The sequence below is a fragment of the Durio zibethinus genome, chromosome 21 (genome assembly GCF_047325235.1).
Source record: "Durio zibethinus cultivar Kanyao isolate XHJ-2024 chromosome 21, ASM4732523v1, whole genome shotgun sequence".
NCBI lineage: Eukaryota > Viridiplantae > Streptophyta > Magnoliopsida > Malvales > Malvaceae > Durio > Durio zibethinus.
The window spans coordinates 5506017-5521558 of record NC_143182.1 but is presented as its reverse complement, the minus strand read 5'-3'; the positions used below and the strand labels follow the sequence as shown (position 1 = coordinate 5521558).

Genomic DNA, 15542 nt, shown 5'->3' with positions numbered 1-15542 from the left:
AAATGTAAATTTTTTTATTTAGTTAAAATAAATGTGAAATTACTTAATAAAATTTTTTATTATATTATCATTAATAATATGTAAAGAAATAACTTATTTATTTAACATTTTATATGATTTTTTAATTATACATTATTTATATTTTTAGTTAAATATTTTCAAAATATTTGTATATATATTTTATTAAGTTGCATGGAATCTAATTATTATCTTAACATTGATTGTTTCTATAAAGAGAAAATACACGAAGATCTTAAAATAAATTTTTTATGTAATAATATTAAATAAATATATTGTAGATTTTATACATAATAACATTAAGTAAAGATATTTTCCATTTTATTTGGATTTTGTTATGAGTATCCATTAGCGTTGATGTTAGATGATAACCGTAAATGTTACGAAGAGAACCATTTTTATAGATGACATTTTGAAACAAGAAAGCGGAGTAAATATTAAAAAAGTTTTTTTTTTTTTTTGCAACAAACCATCATTTTTCCCCAAAAAGTATTCTTTTTATTTGTTACGGAAAAATAATTTTTTTAATCTAAAATTTTTAATAATATATTTTTAATAAAAATCGCCTTTTTAAGTTAAAAAACTTTGTTTTTGTTGAAACTACAAAATTCTAAAAAAATAATTTTTTTCTTAATATATTTTAAAAAGAGTTCATATTTTTGAGATTAAAAACGTAAATTTTGTTATATTTTCAATAAATACCTTATTTAAAAAGAAAAACATGGTAGTTGTTTAAACTATAAATAAAAAAATATAATATAAAATTTTCATAATATATTTTTAATAAAGATTACATTTTTAATTTTAAAAAATCAGTCTTTATTGAAAATATAACAAAAAACACATTTTTAATAAAAAAATGCGATGACTATTTAAAATATATTTGAAAAAAGATTTTTATAATATCTTATAAAAATTACTATGTTTTTAAGATAAATAAATTTATATATTTTGAAAATATAATAAAATGAGGGCAAATGAAAAATTTTTTTCATTTTCTCTCTAAAATCTAAAAAAAGCCTAGAAAAAAGAGAGTTTTTTATTCTTCTATTTTTTACATTGTTGAAAATGTAATATTTTTTATGTAGAAAATTTTTTTTCAATCAAACTAAAAATCAAATAATGAAAAATTAGATTAAAAAAAAAAAAATTCATGAACCAAACGCCTAATAAATCTTCGAAAGTACTTCAAATATAAAACTGTCAAATTCTTATAATATTCTTAGTTATGGCTACTATGGAAGTCTGCTTCTTTTGTTTCAATTTTCACACCTGAAAGTAAGAAATTAAAGGTGGGTTGAAAAACTATGAGTATATATTCTTTTGTGTTAATATCTTAAAAATTAAAACCAAAACAAATATGATGAGTTTTCAAAAAGGAAAAAAAATTCAAAGGTATAAAAGCCTCTAAACTATAATTAAAAAATTATCTAAATTTTTATTTTTTATTGTAATTAATCAATTCCTTCAATATTGATTTACATATCTAATTAAATCTTTATTTAGATGAAAAATTTAATACCGTTAATTTTTTTAACCAAGATAAAATTTTACGTGATATTAATAAAATAAGTGAAAGTTTGCTACATAACATAATTAATGTATGTAAAAATTAAATAAAATAAACTAATTTTTCCTATTTTCTCTCCTCTCTCTTTTAAAAATTTAATTAACTATAATTTAAAAATTAATTGATTCAATTTTATCATGTATCTAAATTTTATTCAATTAAGAATTTAATTGAATAAAAATAAAAGGTTAAAAATTTATAAATGATAATAAAATATTAAAAATTTAACTGACTATTGAATTAAAATTTAAGATCATTTTTTATCCTTCAACCAAAAAATAAAAAGAAACATCATCGGATTGAGATAGATATAGAGACAAACTAGAGTTAGTAATGAGACAATGTTAGTGTTTAGTTTTGAGCTGCAGTACAAGGGTTTTGTAGGAGAGAACAATTCTAGCCTCCAGGCTTTTGTTTTCCGCTTTCATTCCTTTTCCTTGTCATTCTCGTTAGCCGCTACAAGGAAAAACTCGATATATTTACTCGGTAGTATCCCATAGTCATCATTGTGAAAAGATTCTTCTTAGATGTTAAAGTCCTAGCAATTTTTTTCTCTTCATCTTTTTTATGTATGGAGTTAGAGCAAGTGAGATCGGATAGGACCATAGTGTATTAGCTAGATTAGTGTGGTTAGATGTTAATGGATAATTCCAAAGCCACTGCCTTTGCTAGTAGCCTAGTATCGTCCAAACTCAGTCTGAATGAGGTAGATGTTGTCTATATTGTTTCTCAATTGAAACTATTTTAATTAAAGATATTCAATCATCATTTTTTCCTAGTTTCTCACCAAGCATTATTCCTAACAGCTAAAAAACATGCAATCAACTATCAAGTTGGATTTTGGTGGGTCTCTGTTTCCTTGGTTGCAATGATGATTTTTCTTTCTTTAAGGACAAATATTAAATTCAATTATATGCAGGAGACTCTTTTATCTGATTTTTCTAATTTGCTTCTATTCATGTTTGCAGCAGATCAAACGGTTAATTGACTGTATTTTTTTTTTTTTGTATATACCATTATTTAATTTTTCTGATTTTTTTTTTTAGAATCTAATTTTTTTAATACAAAAGAGGTTGCCGTATGAGAATAGATAAATGAGTTCCAAATGTTATATTTAAATCTCAAATCTATTAGATATCATCTTTTAAAGATAATTATATGAATCAATTAAATTAAATTTTGGATTTTAGAATCTAATCTTCATGAAATAGAGATTTGCCATAAAACAAGGTATTCTCTACTCAAGCATCCAGTAATCAATTGAGGATTTTTTAAGTAGCAGTGCGGCACCAAAAGAATACAAACAGCAGACAAGACATATTCCAAAAGCAGGCAAATTTAGTTGTGTTGTACTAAGTTGAATAACAAAAGAAGACAGTTTCTATTCCTTTGATGTAAATTAACTTTGTCGCATAAGTATTTAATACTCTCATCCGAGGATTACTGTAACAAAAAGATAGCTTCAGATTCAAATCTGCTAAGATGCCCACTATAGCAGATGGAGAGAAGAATCTTGAACCAAAGTGGAGAAGGGTTGGCCCCTAAAAAGAGGAGAACTATTACAGAATGCTTAACTTTCTTAAGGTCCTCAAAAACCATGAAAGACTTTTGAGTAAATTTCATTTTTCTTTTTCTTTTCAAAGCCTTTTTCAGGGACTAGGTACCACCACCCACTTGCTAAATGACATTTCTTTACAACCCCTATTGTGATGGGGAATCCCTCTAAGTCAAAATCTTCAAATAAGTATCAACAATCGTATGATCTAATAATAGAATAATAAATTTCAGTTATTAAAATTTAAATTTTAATAATTTCAAATATGTAAAGTCTGGACTATAACATCACACATATATATTTTAATTGGTAATTTTTCTAGTCAATCAATGATAATTAATATCTATATATATATATAGTTTTAGTTTCTTAGTAAACCTTTAAATTGCCAAATATATAACAGTGATGAAAGCATATATGGTTGATATCTTAATCTGCAAACTCTAGGCTTACATTAATGGAGTTGAAATGAGAGAAACTGAGACAATAAATTAATCTACTTTTGTGTAAATTCTAAAGTTTTAAAATTAAAAGCGAGTATAAGATGGCCATGAGTATGTCTTTTCTATTGTTCTTTTTTTCCTCTTTTTTCCCTGCTTTTGTTCAACGGCCTCATGACCAAGAGCAAAAAATGCATTTGTTTACTAATCATGGACCACCAAAATCATGTTCTCTTAACTGTGATTTAAGGCAGGGAAGTACGGCTTGATGCAGAAGATTGGCCACTGGCAACTGGAGAAGTCCTGTTGGGAACATAGACCAAGATAATAATATAGTAAATTGGTAATATTAAATTGGGGGATGGGATATATTCTTTGACAACACATACATCTATTTTTGAGGCATTTGGGAATATATACAAAGCTGTCACATGACTTTTTATTTTTTTTAGACTGTTTATTCACATTCTTTGGCATTGTATATTTTCTTTCTATTCACTTTCAAAATTTTAATCAGATTTGATACTCAGCAAATCTTTGATATGTACTTGAATATAAGACTTGATTAACAGCACTCATCCGTTGTGCAAGTTGCATTTGATTCTAGTGTATTGCGGTTGATTGTTAAGCATTTATATAGTGTCAATGAGGGATTAAGTACCTGCAAAAGAAATAGATTGATACATTTTTCGCCATGTTTTAAAGTCTAATTAAAGAAATAGAATATTGCCCAATTTAGTGACCTAATTTGGTAGTTTTACTCTTCGACTTGTCGAAGTGTCCATATGTTTTATATGTGGCCATGATCCTAGTTTAGGCAAGTTATCCCTTTGCCATTAATTGATTTTAAAACTTTTTTCCCAACTTGGCCTAGACATCAACGGAAAAATGCTACAAATTCCTTTGTTAAACCTAGGAATATTTAATTCTTGTATCCATATAAAATTTTTTATTCTCTTCACTTAGAGCATTTCGTTCTTAACGAAGATTTGGTTAAATGGTAAAAAGAAGATCCTAGAATTCTAAAGTTCTAGGTTTAAATCTTACTTTGTGTAAGTTTGGTTCAACTTTAAGTTAAATTTGTTTTAATTATATTCTAATTTATAAGGTAATTTATTTGTTTGATTATTCAGTGATTATGGATATAATAGTTTATTATAGTTATAATTCGTACTTGTAATTAAAAATACATTTTGGCCTTGATAACATTATAATAATCAGAATAATTGGGCATAATCTCATTGTTGGTTGCACACATTAATTCTCTAATTGTTGTTGAATTCTTCGATTACTATGTATGGCATCTAATTTTTCTTCTACTTTTATTTATTATTCATATTTTTTTCATGTATATTCGATTTTGTGAGAGGATGATTGATTGAAATAAATTAAGCATATAATAATTATAATTAATTTACATAAATGAACAACTTTCATCAATCAATAAATTAGAACTTAAAACTCACGCATAGTACTATTAGAACTTCTTTAATTAATAAGTAATCTAAGTCATAGTCACCTTGTTGGGTGTGAAGGATGATTTAACAATGCATAAATCATAATCAAATTCTTATGCTTATCAATGGATTAATGTTCCTCCAAATGCCATGTATAGACCATATATTTGTAAACTTTAATTGGTCATTATATATAGGCTATGTGGCATTATATACTAAGTCCAGACTTTAAGGAGTCCCGACCACATAACCTTACAAAATAAAAATTATAAAGTAATGTCTATTGTCGTGTAGAGTGACATAATCTCATGTACAAACCTAAATGGTAGGTAGGTAATCCAACTTTATTGTTTTAATTTATAATTAAATTTGATCTCTTTTTAGGTCATAGAGTTTGGTTGCATCTACTACAAGAAGCACACGTGCATCCTTTAGTCCACGAATTTCAAATTTGCAGCATTTTTTAAGGGTTCTCAATTCGAACTTATTGAGAGCACTAAGTGTTAAGGACCAAGAAGGGGGACCATTGCCATAATTGATAATGAGTCTTTTTCTCAATTCCTTTTAAGATTTAGAGTTCTTCCACAAGCCCTATAAGGCATAAGTAGCAGGAGTACTTATATATATACATATTGAAAAAAAAAAAAAAAAAACCTTAACTCATGCCAACGATGGAAAATTGCCTGCCATTATGTCTTGTATAGGTTCACCGGTTTGTATCATGACTTGCCACGTCTAATGAAAATAATTTTTATCATTTTATCATTTACATATACATACGCAAACACGAATATGCACAAACACATATAAATATACATCTATATAATCACGAATTAATAGTTAGAAATAACGTGTCTGAATTTAACAAGATATTAATTTTCTCTTTAATAAAGAGATGAGTGCTAAAATAGGCATTAATTCAGATAAAGAGGGCCTTGAGTACAACTTTGCAGGCGTTGGAGATGCCTCAGGTGAGGATGGCATCATTAAGGAACAAGATCGGTTGCTTCCGATAGCCAACGTTGGGCGAATCATGAAGCAGATTCTACCTCCAAACGCAAAGATCTCCAAAGAAGCTAAAGAAACCATGCAAGAATGTGTGTCCGAGTTTATTAGCTTTGTTACTGGAGAAGCATCTGACAAGTGTCACAAGGAAAAGCGCAAAACTGTTAATGGGGATGACATTTGTTGGGCACTCACAACTCTAGGGTTTGATAACTACGCTGAGCAACTAAAAAGTTATTTGCATAGGTATAGGGAACAAGAAGCTGAAAGAGCTAACCATAATAGGGCTGGCAACCACGAAGAAAAGGAAGAGACATCAAATTACAGAGGTCAACTGCCGAGGAGATCTGCGGTACTTCCATCAACCCCATTGAAGTTCAATGCTATTGACAGGAGTAATAGCTCTCTCTCCAGGCCATTTTGAAAGATATAAAGCATATGGTAATTGTTTCCAGACTTGAATTTACCTTAAGCACTCTATATATGTTTCTGATGATAAAGGTGTTGATCATAATTAGGCAGCGGATCTTGGGCTAAAATGTTTTACAATATTTCTGCTTCTGTGTACTCAAAATCTTAAGTTTGTTTTCTGATTGACTAATATCAGCTTAAGAATTATGAAAATTGAACCTAGTTATTGTACGTTCCTCCTTGAATTATTGAGTTTTTATTGCAGGTATTTTGTCAGACAAACAATAACACCCCATCCGAGTTCATAATTAGGAATTTATGTTCGAAAATTTAGGGTTTGTCTTATGCTTGCTTAATTTCGATTTTGATTTGAATTCTTAAGTGCTTTGAGTGCTCTCTATTTTCAGGGAAAATTAAAACTTAATTATCACCTGTGCCGTTTGTCCGATGCATAGAATGTGAATTGCGAAGAATACAGCAGTCTAAGATTGTAAGGGTTTTCATTTTTTTCCCGTGGCGGTATCTTTGTCTTCTGTAGTCAGTGAACTTTATACTGAGGTTTTTCTTTCTCCTTCTGCCATCCGTGATTCAGATCTAATCAGTAATCACCCATTTGAGAAAAAAGAAGCTAAAGATTTTTCAAACCCTTTTTATCTTTGTCAATTATTTGGATACATGAATCACCTTACTTATCAATTTATTTCAATATCTATATAATTTTCAGCTTGTTTTCCAAATTAATTTGTGCTTAGACTTGAAATGAATGAATAGCTAAGACATCAAGGTTTATAATTAGATTTACAGCACTCTCATTCTTCTGACCTCTCCCTCCTCAATCCTTTATAATTAGTCTTCTGCTCAAGCCAAGTGTTTGCGATTATTTTGAATAGAATTAACCATCCAGGTTAAGTGAAATAGTGAATCCGGCCGCATCAACAGCATTTTTCATTTCATGTACCCTTTGAAAATAGTCACACCTATCCAAGGTTAGGGTTTCTCTCTGAAAGTCCCAGATCCTTGGGACCACAGTTGGTATTTGGATCTACTTTTGTTTTGTCGTGAAACGCCCATCAGTTCTTGATCATGCTGCCATTATTATTATTATTATTTTACATTAATGTACACAATATTGAAATGGATTTATTAGTTTTCCTTCAACTGAGGATGATTCAAAGTCTAGGTTTTGTAAGTTTTGTTTATAAGTTTGTTGGCAGATGGAGACAAATGAAATAGAGGGGAAAAAAAAGGGTAAACAATTAGGCTTTTCTAGGGTTTCTCATTTGAAACTCCTTGTTTAATCGTTTGAAAGATACTGTCTTAGGGAAAAACGAAAGAAAAAATATACTATTCGATTCCTTTCTTGATAATTAAAAGAAAAAAAAGAATAGAGAGGATGATACGAGAATTTCAGACAGGTAACAAGTTGCGAAATCCCTGACACACTTCATTGGCTTTGCTTTGTAATGAAAATTTCTCCTTTGAAAAGGTAATTGTCAGTGATTCCTTTTTCCTCTCCATTAATTAGATTTAAGCAAGGGTCTAAATCGAAGTATAGAAATTCTTCTGCTTGGTGTCATTATAGATGTATCCATGGAAATTAAGACCAGCAGCTGCTGGAGATGGCCGTAGATTAACAGCTAATTAAAAGCTACCATGACTTATAATGCTTGGGAAAAGACTAACTTATGAGCCCTGCCTGTCACATCTAGCATCTGCATCTAGGCATAAAGGGGACGTGCACCAATGTATTTGATTAATTTCTAAGAAAAATAATTTAATTAAATCTGAGAACTTACGCGTTCGTGATACTGATAGTAATACTACAGCTTACAAAGTAGAGATGCCGAAGCAATAAAACACTATTTTATTCCTTACAAACCTAAGGTTCCTCAGTCAGAGTTTAATAAAGCCTTTAGTAGAGTATTTTTTTAGCACTTCCATGCAGCTTTTATGTCCAGCATACTCCATTCTTTCATTATGTATTCTACAACTCGTATGTCACACCAACCTTGAGCATGCGCTTGTGAGGAATATCAAACAACTTTTCACTGTGTCTCAAGTTTTTCTTCAGGAAATTGTAAGCATAATCTATTAAAATCCTTTTCCCTATTCCTGCTCCTTTGCTTGCAATCACCTCACTCTCACCAATCAAGTGTACAACACCAGCTTGCCATGCTTTATCTACTATGCTGATTTCTCTCTCTACTGTCTCTTGCCAATCCTCTTCAACATGCCTACCATTGATCTGATCTTGTAGTTCATTGTCTGATCCCTCACTCATTTTAGCTGTCTTTCCATTACAAACTAGTGCATGAGACAACCATAGATTTTCTTTGATGAACTCTTTCAACCTTTCAACCAAAGTCCACTCAAAGGATTCTTGTTCATTACGCATATCTGTATATCCATATCTTACAACACAGCGAAAGACATTTAATTCCTTTGGTTCTACTCTTCTGAAAAGAAATCGTTCTTCAGCTGCAACCTTGCTAATGGGTAGCGATTTGATGGAGACAAAAACAAGAACTGAATGCAATGCTGGTACGTTTTCCAGATAATGCTCAAATATGGGGGGAATACCATGAACAAGCTCTGAGTAAAACATGGCAAGTCCAGGAACTCTGCACAAGTTTGTGTTAACAGTAATCTCCTTTAACCTTTCAAGAGAAATTTTATGATTAAGTTCAAAATTGTATTTTTTTCGGTATACATTGTTCCAAACATACATCACAGTCATCAGGACTGCTGCAAAAGCTAGCGGCAAGTATCCTCCTTGATCAAATTTGTAGAGAACAGAGCTCAAATAGGCTAACTCCACAGAGCCAATGATAAGAACATAGGCGATTATGAAAAGTATATTGGTTTTCCATATCATGATCATGATGAGAACCAACAAGGATGATGTTAGAGTCATTACAAACACCACTGCAATTCCTGTATGCAGTTACTTGTTATTAATTTTAATGCTAATTAAGTTCAGGTACTTAGCAGACTGTCACTAACCAATATTAAATGAAAGAAAAATTGCATCAATGTAAATTAAATAAAAGTTAAAAGCATAACCAGAGTTGTGAGTATTACCATATGCATTGCCAATCTTTTCTGTGGTCCTGAAACCAATAGTAACCCCTACACAAGCAAGCATCAGCAGGTAATTCACCTCAGGAATATAAACTTGTCCTTCATATTTGGGTGATGTATGAACAATTTTGACGCGAGGAAAACACCCCAGCGAGAGTGACTGTTGGATTATAGAGAAAGTCCCTGAAATCATTGCTTGACTTGCTATAATTGCAGCTGCTACAGCCACCACAAACATTGGCCAATACAAAGGGCCTGCATATCATAATTAGCCACCTTAAAATATATATATATACAAAGGAAACTCAAATCAGAAGAAAATTGGGTATCCCTGGTTGGACTTTGTATTTTTCACCTGGAATAGATTTAAAAAAAGCATCAGAGACTAATTTTTCATGTTTACGAAGGAAAGAGGCTTGTCCAGTATAGGCCAGTATGAGAGCAGGGTAAGTCACAGTGCACATGCTTATTTGTATGGAACGAACTGTGAAATGGCCAACATCAGCAAACAATGCTTCCGTTCCTGCAATCCAAAGTGTACGTTTGTAACTAGTACTAAGATTTAGCGACACTTTCAACAAAAAGAGTTGACTTGAATTACTAAGGGAGCAAAATTTTGGAACCTGTTGTGGCAAGAACGACCCCACCCAGGGAGACCCATGCATCCTTTTTGTTCCTCTGAAAGTAATCTACAATGTATTTTGGGTTTATAGCTTTGATGACTGTTGGATCAAATTTAAAGAAGTTGTAAACTCCAATTCCGCCAATGAATGTGAACCAAACGCAAATTATGGGAGCAAAGCTGTAGCCCACTTTGTCAGTTCCAAATCTTTGAACTGTGAAGAGGCAGACCAAGATAACTATTGATATCCAAACAATCCTATCTGTTTTACACCAAATACTTTTATTATGAGCAGTTTGCTTTTTGTTTCCAAAAAAGCCAAAAAAAAAAAAATACAGATCAGTTATATTTTCAATTTCATGGTAGGGGAAGAGGCAGTTGCATTAAAATAAGTACATATACCCTCTGTCATTGCAGTTGTAGCTTCCTTTATCCCACTTACAGCTGACAAAACTGCATAAAAAATTTACAATAATTAAATGCTTCTAATTGGTAAAATCAATAATTCATGATGTATGGAAATGAATAGTATAAGTTAAAAATAGGTAAACCTGAGATACAAGGGGTGAGGACACCATCGCCAATGACCATGGAAGTGCCAAGCATTGTGATGATCAAGAGAAAAGTTTTAGCAAACTGGCTATTCTCCAGCTTAGACTTGAGTTTTGATGCTCTTTTAAGACGCTTGCTGGGCAATTCCAGCTGGAAATTGGATACACCATGATCCTCTGCATGTTGACTCGGGATCAAACCCACCCTCGCATATCGGCATATAAGCGAGTACAGGGCAAATGTTCCCCCTGAAAAACATCGACTACATAATTTTTTGCATCCATTTTAAATTGCTGAAAATGGGATTAGATATCCTATATGTTCAATAAAATTATCATAAGACTTAGATCTTGAATCCATTTATTTTAATTTTGTTTTGAATAACAAGCACTGAACCAGCTGATCATTTAACAAGAATGATGTTACTCTGGCATTTAAGAGACTCTGATTTTCTGGAATTTAAGGAACCGATTAATTTGCCAATTCAGCGTCAGCTCGATTTTATTTTTATTTTTTATTTTTAAATTCAAAATGCTTTCCTTAGGGCATTAAGAAAAGGAAGTTAGCAACCTAAGAAGTAAAGTTCTCCCTCAGATGATATTGTTTACTCTAACTTGATTATTATATAAGACTCGTACGTTATCAGCTTTTCTCCTCCTCAATTTCTAACTTCATCACCAATCACCATGTTCAAAAACAGAGGAAATATTATTAGTTAATTGATTAATTAATTATATTTATTAAAATTTTCTACTTGCATGACATCTCAAGGAAAGATTCAGTTTGGCATTTAACGGAAAAAGTCAAATTTTGTGACCTCTACAAGCTCATGAATGATCTCATCATCTTTAAGACCCTTATTCATGTTGGATTTTTTTTAAGTTCTTAAGATTTGAATTTTGATCAGTGAAACGTTCTAAGAAAATACAATAAAATTAAAAAAAAAAAGTTTGATGGAAGGATTGTATCATGCAAGATTTATAGTTTACTAGCATTAGAAAGAGAGAGGATCACTAGCATAATTGTTTCCTGGATCTTAAACGAATTACTTGTATTGTTAAGCTTGCTTACCTTCACCGTTATCATTGGCTCGTAAGACGATGAAGACGTATTTGATCAAAGGGATGAGAGTGATGGTATAGAAGATCAAAGAAAGAACTCCCAATATGTCGTCGTTGTGATTTATACCATTGGCAAAGGTACTTGCATAAACATAAAGAGGCGATGTACCTATATCTCCGTACACTACCCCAATGCTCTGGAATGCTAGTTGCAGGATCACCGACCATTCCACAGCCTATGAAATTGTTCAATGTTATAAGCACATCAAAGTTTTTTTTACTAGTTTCTTTCCATGGTAAATGAAAAAGGAAGAGGGGGGCCGGAAGTGCGGATATATATACCTGAGAGCCACGTCCATGATGGTTAGCAAGCTTGGCGGATTCCAAGTCCAAGGAATCATATCTGCGCAGCTTTTGAAATGAGCTGTTTTTTCCGCCAGAAACTTCCTCATCATTGTCATTTGACCCGACTTCATCATCCTCATGGGTTTCGTCAATAGCTTCTTGTACAAAATTACTAGACATAATTTACATAACAGATATAAAACAACCGAAGGAGCTTCAAGTGAATGAAAAATGCATAAAAATTACTCAAGCAAAGCCAAAACCAATCCCTGCTTCTTTCTCTTTTCTCTGAAGGACAAATCAGGGGCTTGGGAGTGTGAAAGGCCTACGGGGTATGTAAAGACTGAAGAGCCATAGTCCATAAATATGAGGACACCATATTGGAAGTGGACTATCCATTCATAACTAAATATATAAGTTGATGTCTCATAACTGAGATGAATATTTATTTTCTGATCAATTAATTATGGATGTTCAATATTTTAAATCCAATTACTACGTAATTAATTAGTACTGTTCTTATATGTCCATTGTATAATTAATATTCTAATGCATCGAAAAGAATAGAGGTATCTTTATTTGAGATTTATACAATATTAAACTTCTATTAATTTTCAAAATCCAAGGCTTTATTAAATATTTTAATAAGAAACTATACTTTGGTCAATTATACATTCATAAAATATATATCATGGATCCTCAATCCACGTAAAATTTTAGTTCGAGCATCATTAAAATTTTTTGGCAAAGGTTTTTATGATTTTTAGAGTAGCGTCCAAACTTCGAGATTAGATCAAGAGAATTACAAATAAAATTTTCATAAAATTATTACTTTAAGCATCTTTATTTTTAAAATTGGATTGCATCATACCACAAAATCTAGATTCCTTTTTGGTCAACTGCAGCGTGAGGTACATTTGAATAGCATATTGCTATACAATTGAGTTTACTGTCCCTCTAGAGTCTAATCTCCAACTAAATAGGGAAGAGTCAAGAAGTTCATTAGAATCTAGGACAGTTGTTTTTTTTTTTTTGTTTAAGGCAATTGGCTGTTATAGTGTAAAATTGAAATAAAAGACATTTTTCAATCATAATACTAGATCATCTTTGATCACGATTATCATATTTAATTTCATTGTTATTATTTTATTTACATAAAAGTATATATATTATTATTGATTTTAATTTTATTATTATAATAATTAATTTTATCTTTACCGTTATTTTTAATTTCACAAAAATCAATCTCCATTGTCCATATAAATGGATTCAAAATCAGTGTAAATTATTTTATTGTAATCGGCTAAAAAAATTATTTTCTTGTAAGTACAGCCTAGTTTAGCCTAAACACGAATTAACACTGTTTCTCAGGTTATATCTATCTATTCAACATTGCACATAAGTCAAAAGAATGTGAAACTATGTGACAATTGGGGCCACCATAATTGAAATGCTTTTCAAACATTTTAAACATAAAAATTCAGACATACACTTAAAAACTACTATATATTTTGTTGGAAATTTCAAGCTAAAATGTATTAAATCATACCCTATTTAACGTAGCTTGACTCCAACCATTTACATCTACAAGGAAAGTTAAAAATCAATTTACCATAAACGTAAAAATTATAAAAAAAAATAAAAAATAATCTCAAACTCCAAAACAAATTTAATTTTCACATTTTTTAGTGCTTAAACACGCAAAACACCTTTATATATATAAACCTGGTATTTTCTCGATCTTTAACTCTTCCTCTCATTCCTACAAATTTATCTTCCACATAAAGATCACATCCTTGCAAACCCATCCTTACATTAATGAAGAGTTATTTGATTTTAAAATCAGGGCATGTAAGTTTTAACGAAAACTTACAATTTTTTAAATATAAAGAGTTTGATTTTGATTTCTTTTTCAAATAAGAAAAAATTTGTACATAAATATTCCTTAGACAAAGATGTCCAATTTAATCTAATGATAAACTATATTTGCTCATGTCGTAACGGTTTTAGGACCGTTAGACGTAAAGTGTTTTAAAATCGAAGAAAATAAAAGGAAGAATCGTCACCAATTTTTATTAGAATGTGATTGATCACCAAAAGTTTATCATTTTAATAAAATTATAAAAATGGGTTTAAAGTTTATCAAAAAGATAAATTTCGATTTACGAAAAACGAAATTGAGTCCGGGAGTCGGTTACATGTGGGGAAAGATTAGCATCCCCACAATGCCCATAAATTTGTATCATTTAATTATGCCCTATTTTCGATGTTAGATAAAAATGATTTTAATTTGAAATTTAACACTAATTCCCTTCATTTGAAAAAATAAAATTTTGTTAAAATTTTTATTTAGAAATATTGATAAAATCTTTAAGTTAAAGAATTATCTTAAAATTCTTCAACATCTAGGCATAATTTAAAATAATTTTTTTCGCTTCAGATTTAACACAACAATCTTTAAAATGAAATAACATTCTTTATAAAAAATTATTGGTGACTCTCCAACATCTAGATAAAATACCAAAAATTATTTTTTTCAAAATGTTATTTTTATTTTATTATATTACTGGTCGGGTAGAAGAGTGAGCGGCTAGTGGCAGCTGCAGGGTGACTAATGCCAGGTATCAGGCGTCCTACTTTCTGCAATTTTCTGTTTCTCTTTTTTTGTTTTGTTTTAATTAATTAATTATTATTTTTTAAAAAAAATATATTTATTATTATTATTATTATTATTATTAATTTTAATAATAGAGCCGGATAAAATTAGTGTCTACAACCCATCTAATCATTTATAACAACCCATAGATTCAACTGCACGAACTATTGGAGCAAAGACTTTAATTAATCAATTGGATGTTGGAACAGACAAAAGAAAAAATAAAGAAAAAGTAATAAAGAACTGCAATTATTTCAACAAAGGCTTAGTCCATTGGAACAGACATGAGAAAATAATAAAAATTGTACAATAATTGAAATTTCAACATATTTATTTAATTTGGACGAATCAAAAGATGTGATTTAAACAAAAGTAAAACTATTGTGTCTCATTCAAACATACGAAGACCTAAATAATGATATAATAATAAAATGTTGAAAATGAGTAATTTGAATCACTAGAAGCGAATAATCATCAATATTAAAAGAAGTTTTCTTTTTATACATTGCCAATATAATTTTTAATTTTATAAGTGAAATTAAAAAATTAATATAGTTCATTTTTTTATTTTTTTAATAATCTCAAAGGATTCTATTAAAAAAAATAAGCCTAAAAAATATGTATCATGTGAAATCTAAACACTTCATTAATAGCAATTAACAACAATAGATAAAATAATTTTTCTATTAAATAATAGTTGCCTAAAATTACTTTTATCATGATGTGTCTAGATGATTTTTTTAACTAGATTTTATTTCAAGTTTTCCAA

The 15542-nt window shown here is 30.0% G+C and overlaps 1 protein-coding gene and 1 pseudogene across 2 annotated transcripts; one reads left to right on the top strand and one right to left on the bottom strand.

The window, feature by feature from the left end:
* Positions 1-5861: 5861 nt before the first annotated feature.
* Positions 5862-6737, top strand: LOC111306067 (nuclear transcription factor Y subunit B-4 pseudogene; annotated as a pseudogene). The gene is made up of 2 exons (XR_016331419.1): positions 5862-6486; positions 6722-6737. The product of XR_016331419.1 is annotated as a nuclear transcription factor Y subunit B-4 pseudogene (transcript).
* Positions 6738-8246: 1509 nt separating this feature from the next.
* Positions 8247-12297, bottom strand: LOC111306415 (potassium transporter 5-like). Its single transcript, XM_022904289.2, has 8 exons — positions 12115-12297; positions 11783-12008; positions 10711-10959; positions 10562-10612; positions 10161-10421; positions 9893-10060; positions 9538-9792; positions 8247-9390 (listed from the first exon to the last, which is right to left on the bottom strand). Exons 1-8 carry the CDS (start codon positions 12295-12297, stop codon positions 8441-8443), a joined length of 2343 nt encoding a protein of 780 aa, XP_022760024.2. The 3' UTR covers positions 8247-8440.
* Between the last annotated feature and the right edge of the window lie 3245 nt (positions 12298-15542).

Bases quoted from the DNA above. Each gene is read 5' to 3' on its own strand.
- LOC111306415 (XM_022904289.2), bottom strand. From the start codon at position 12,297: ATGTCTAGTAATTTTGTACAAGAAGCTATTGACGAAACCCATGAGGAT. The intron at 10,422-10,561 runs GTATATGTACTT...GGTGTAAAACAG, and splicing joins TACAACTGCAATGACAGAGG to ATAGGATTGTTTGGATATCA. The intron at 10,061-10,160 runs GTTCCAAAATTT...TTTGGATTGCAG, and splicing joins GGTCGTTCTTGCCACAACAG to GAACGGAAGCATTGTTTGCT.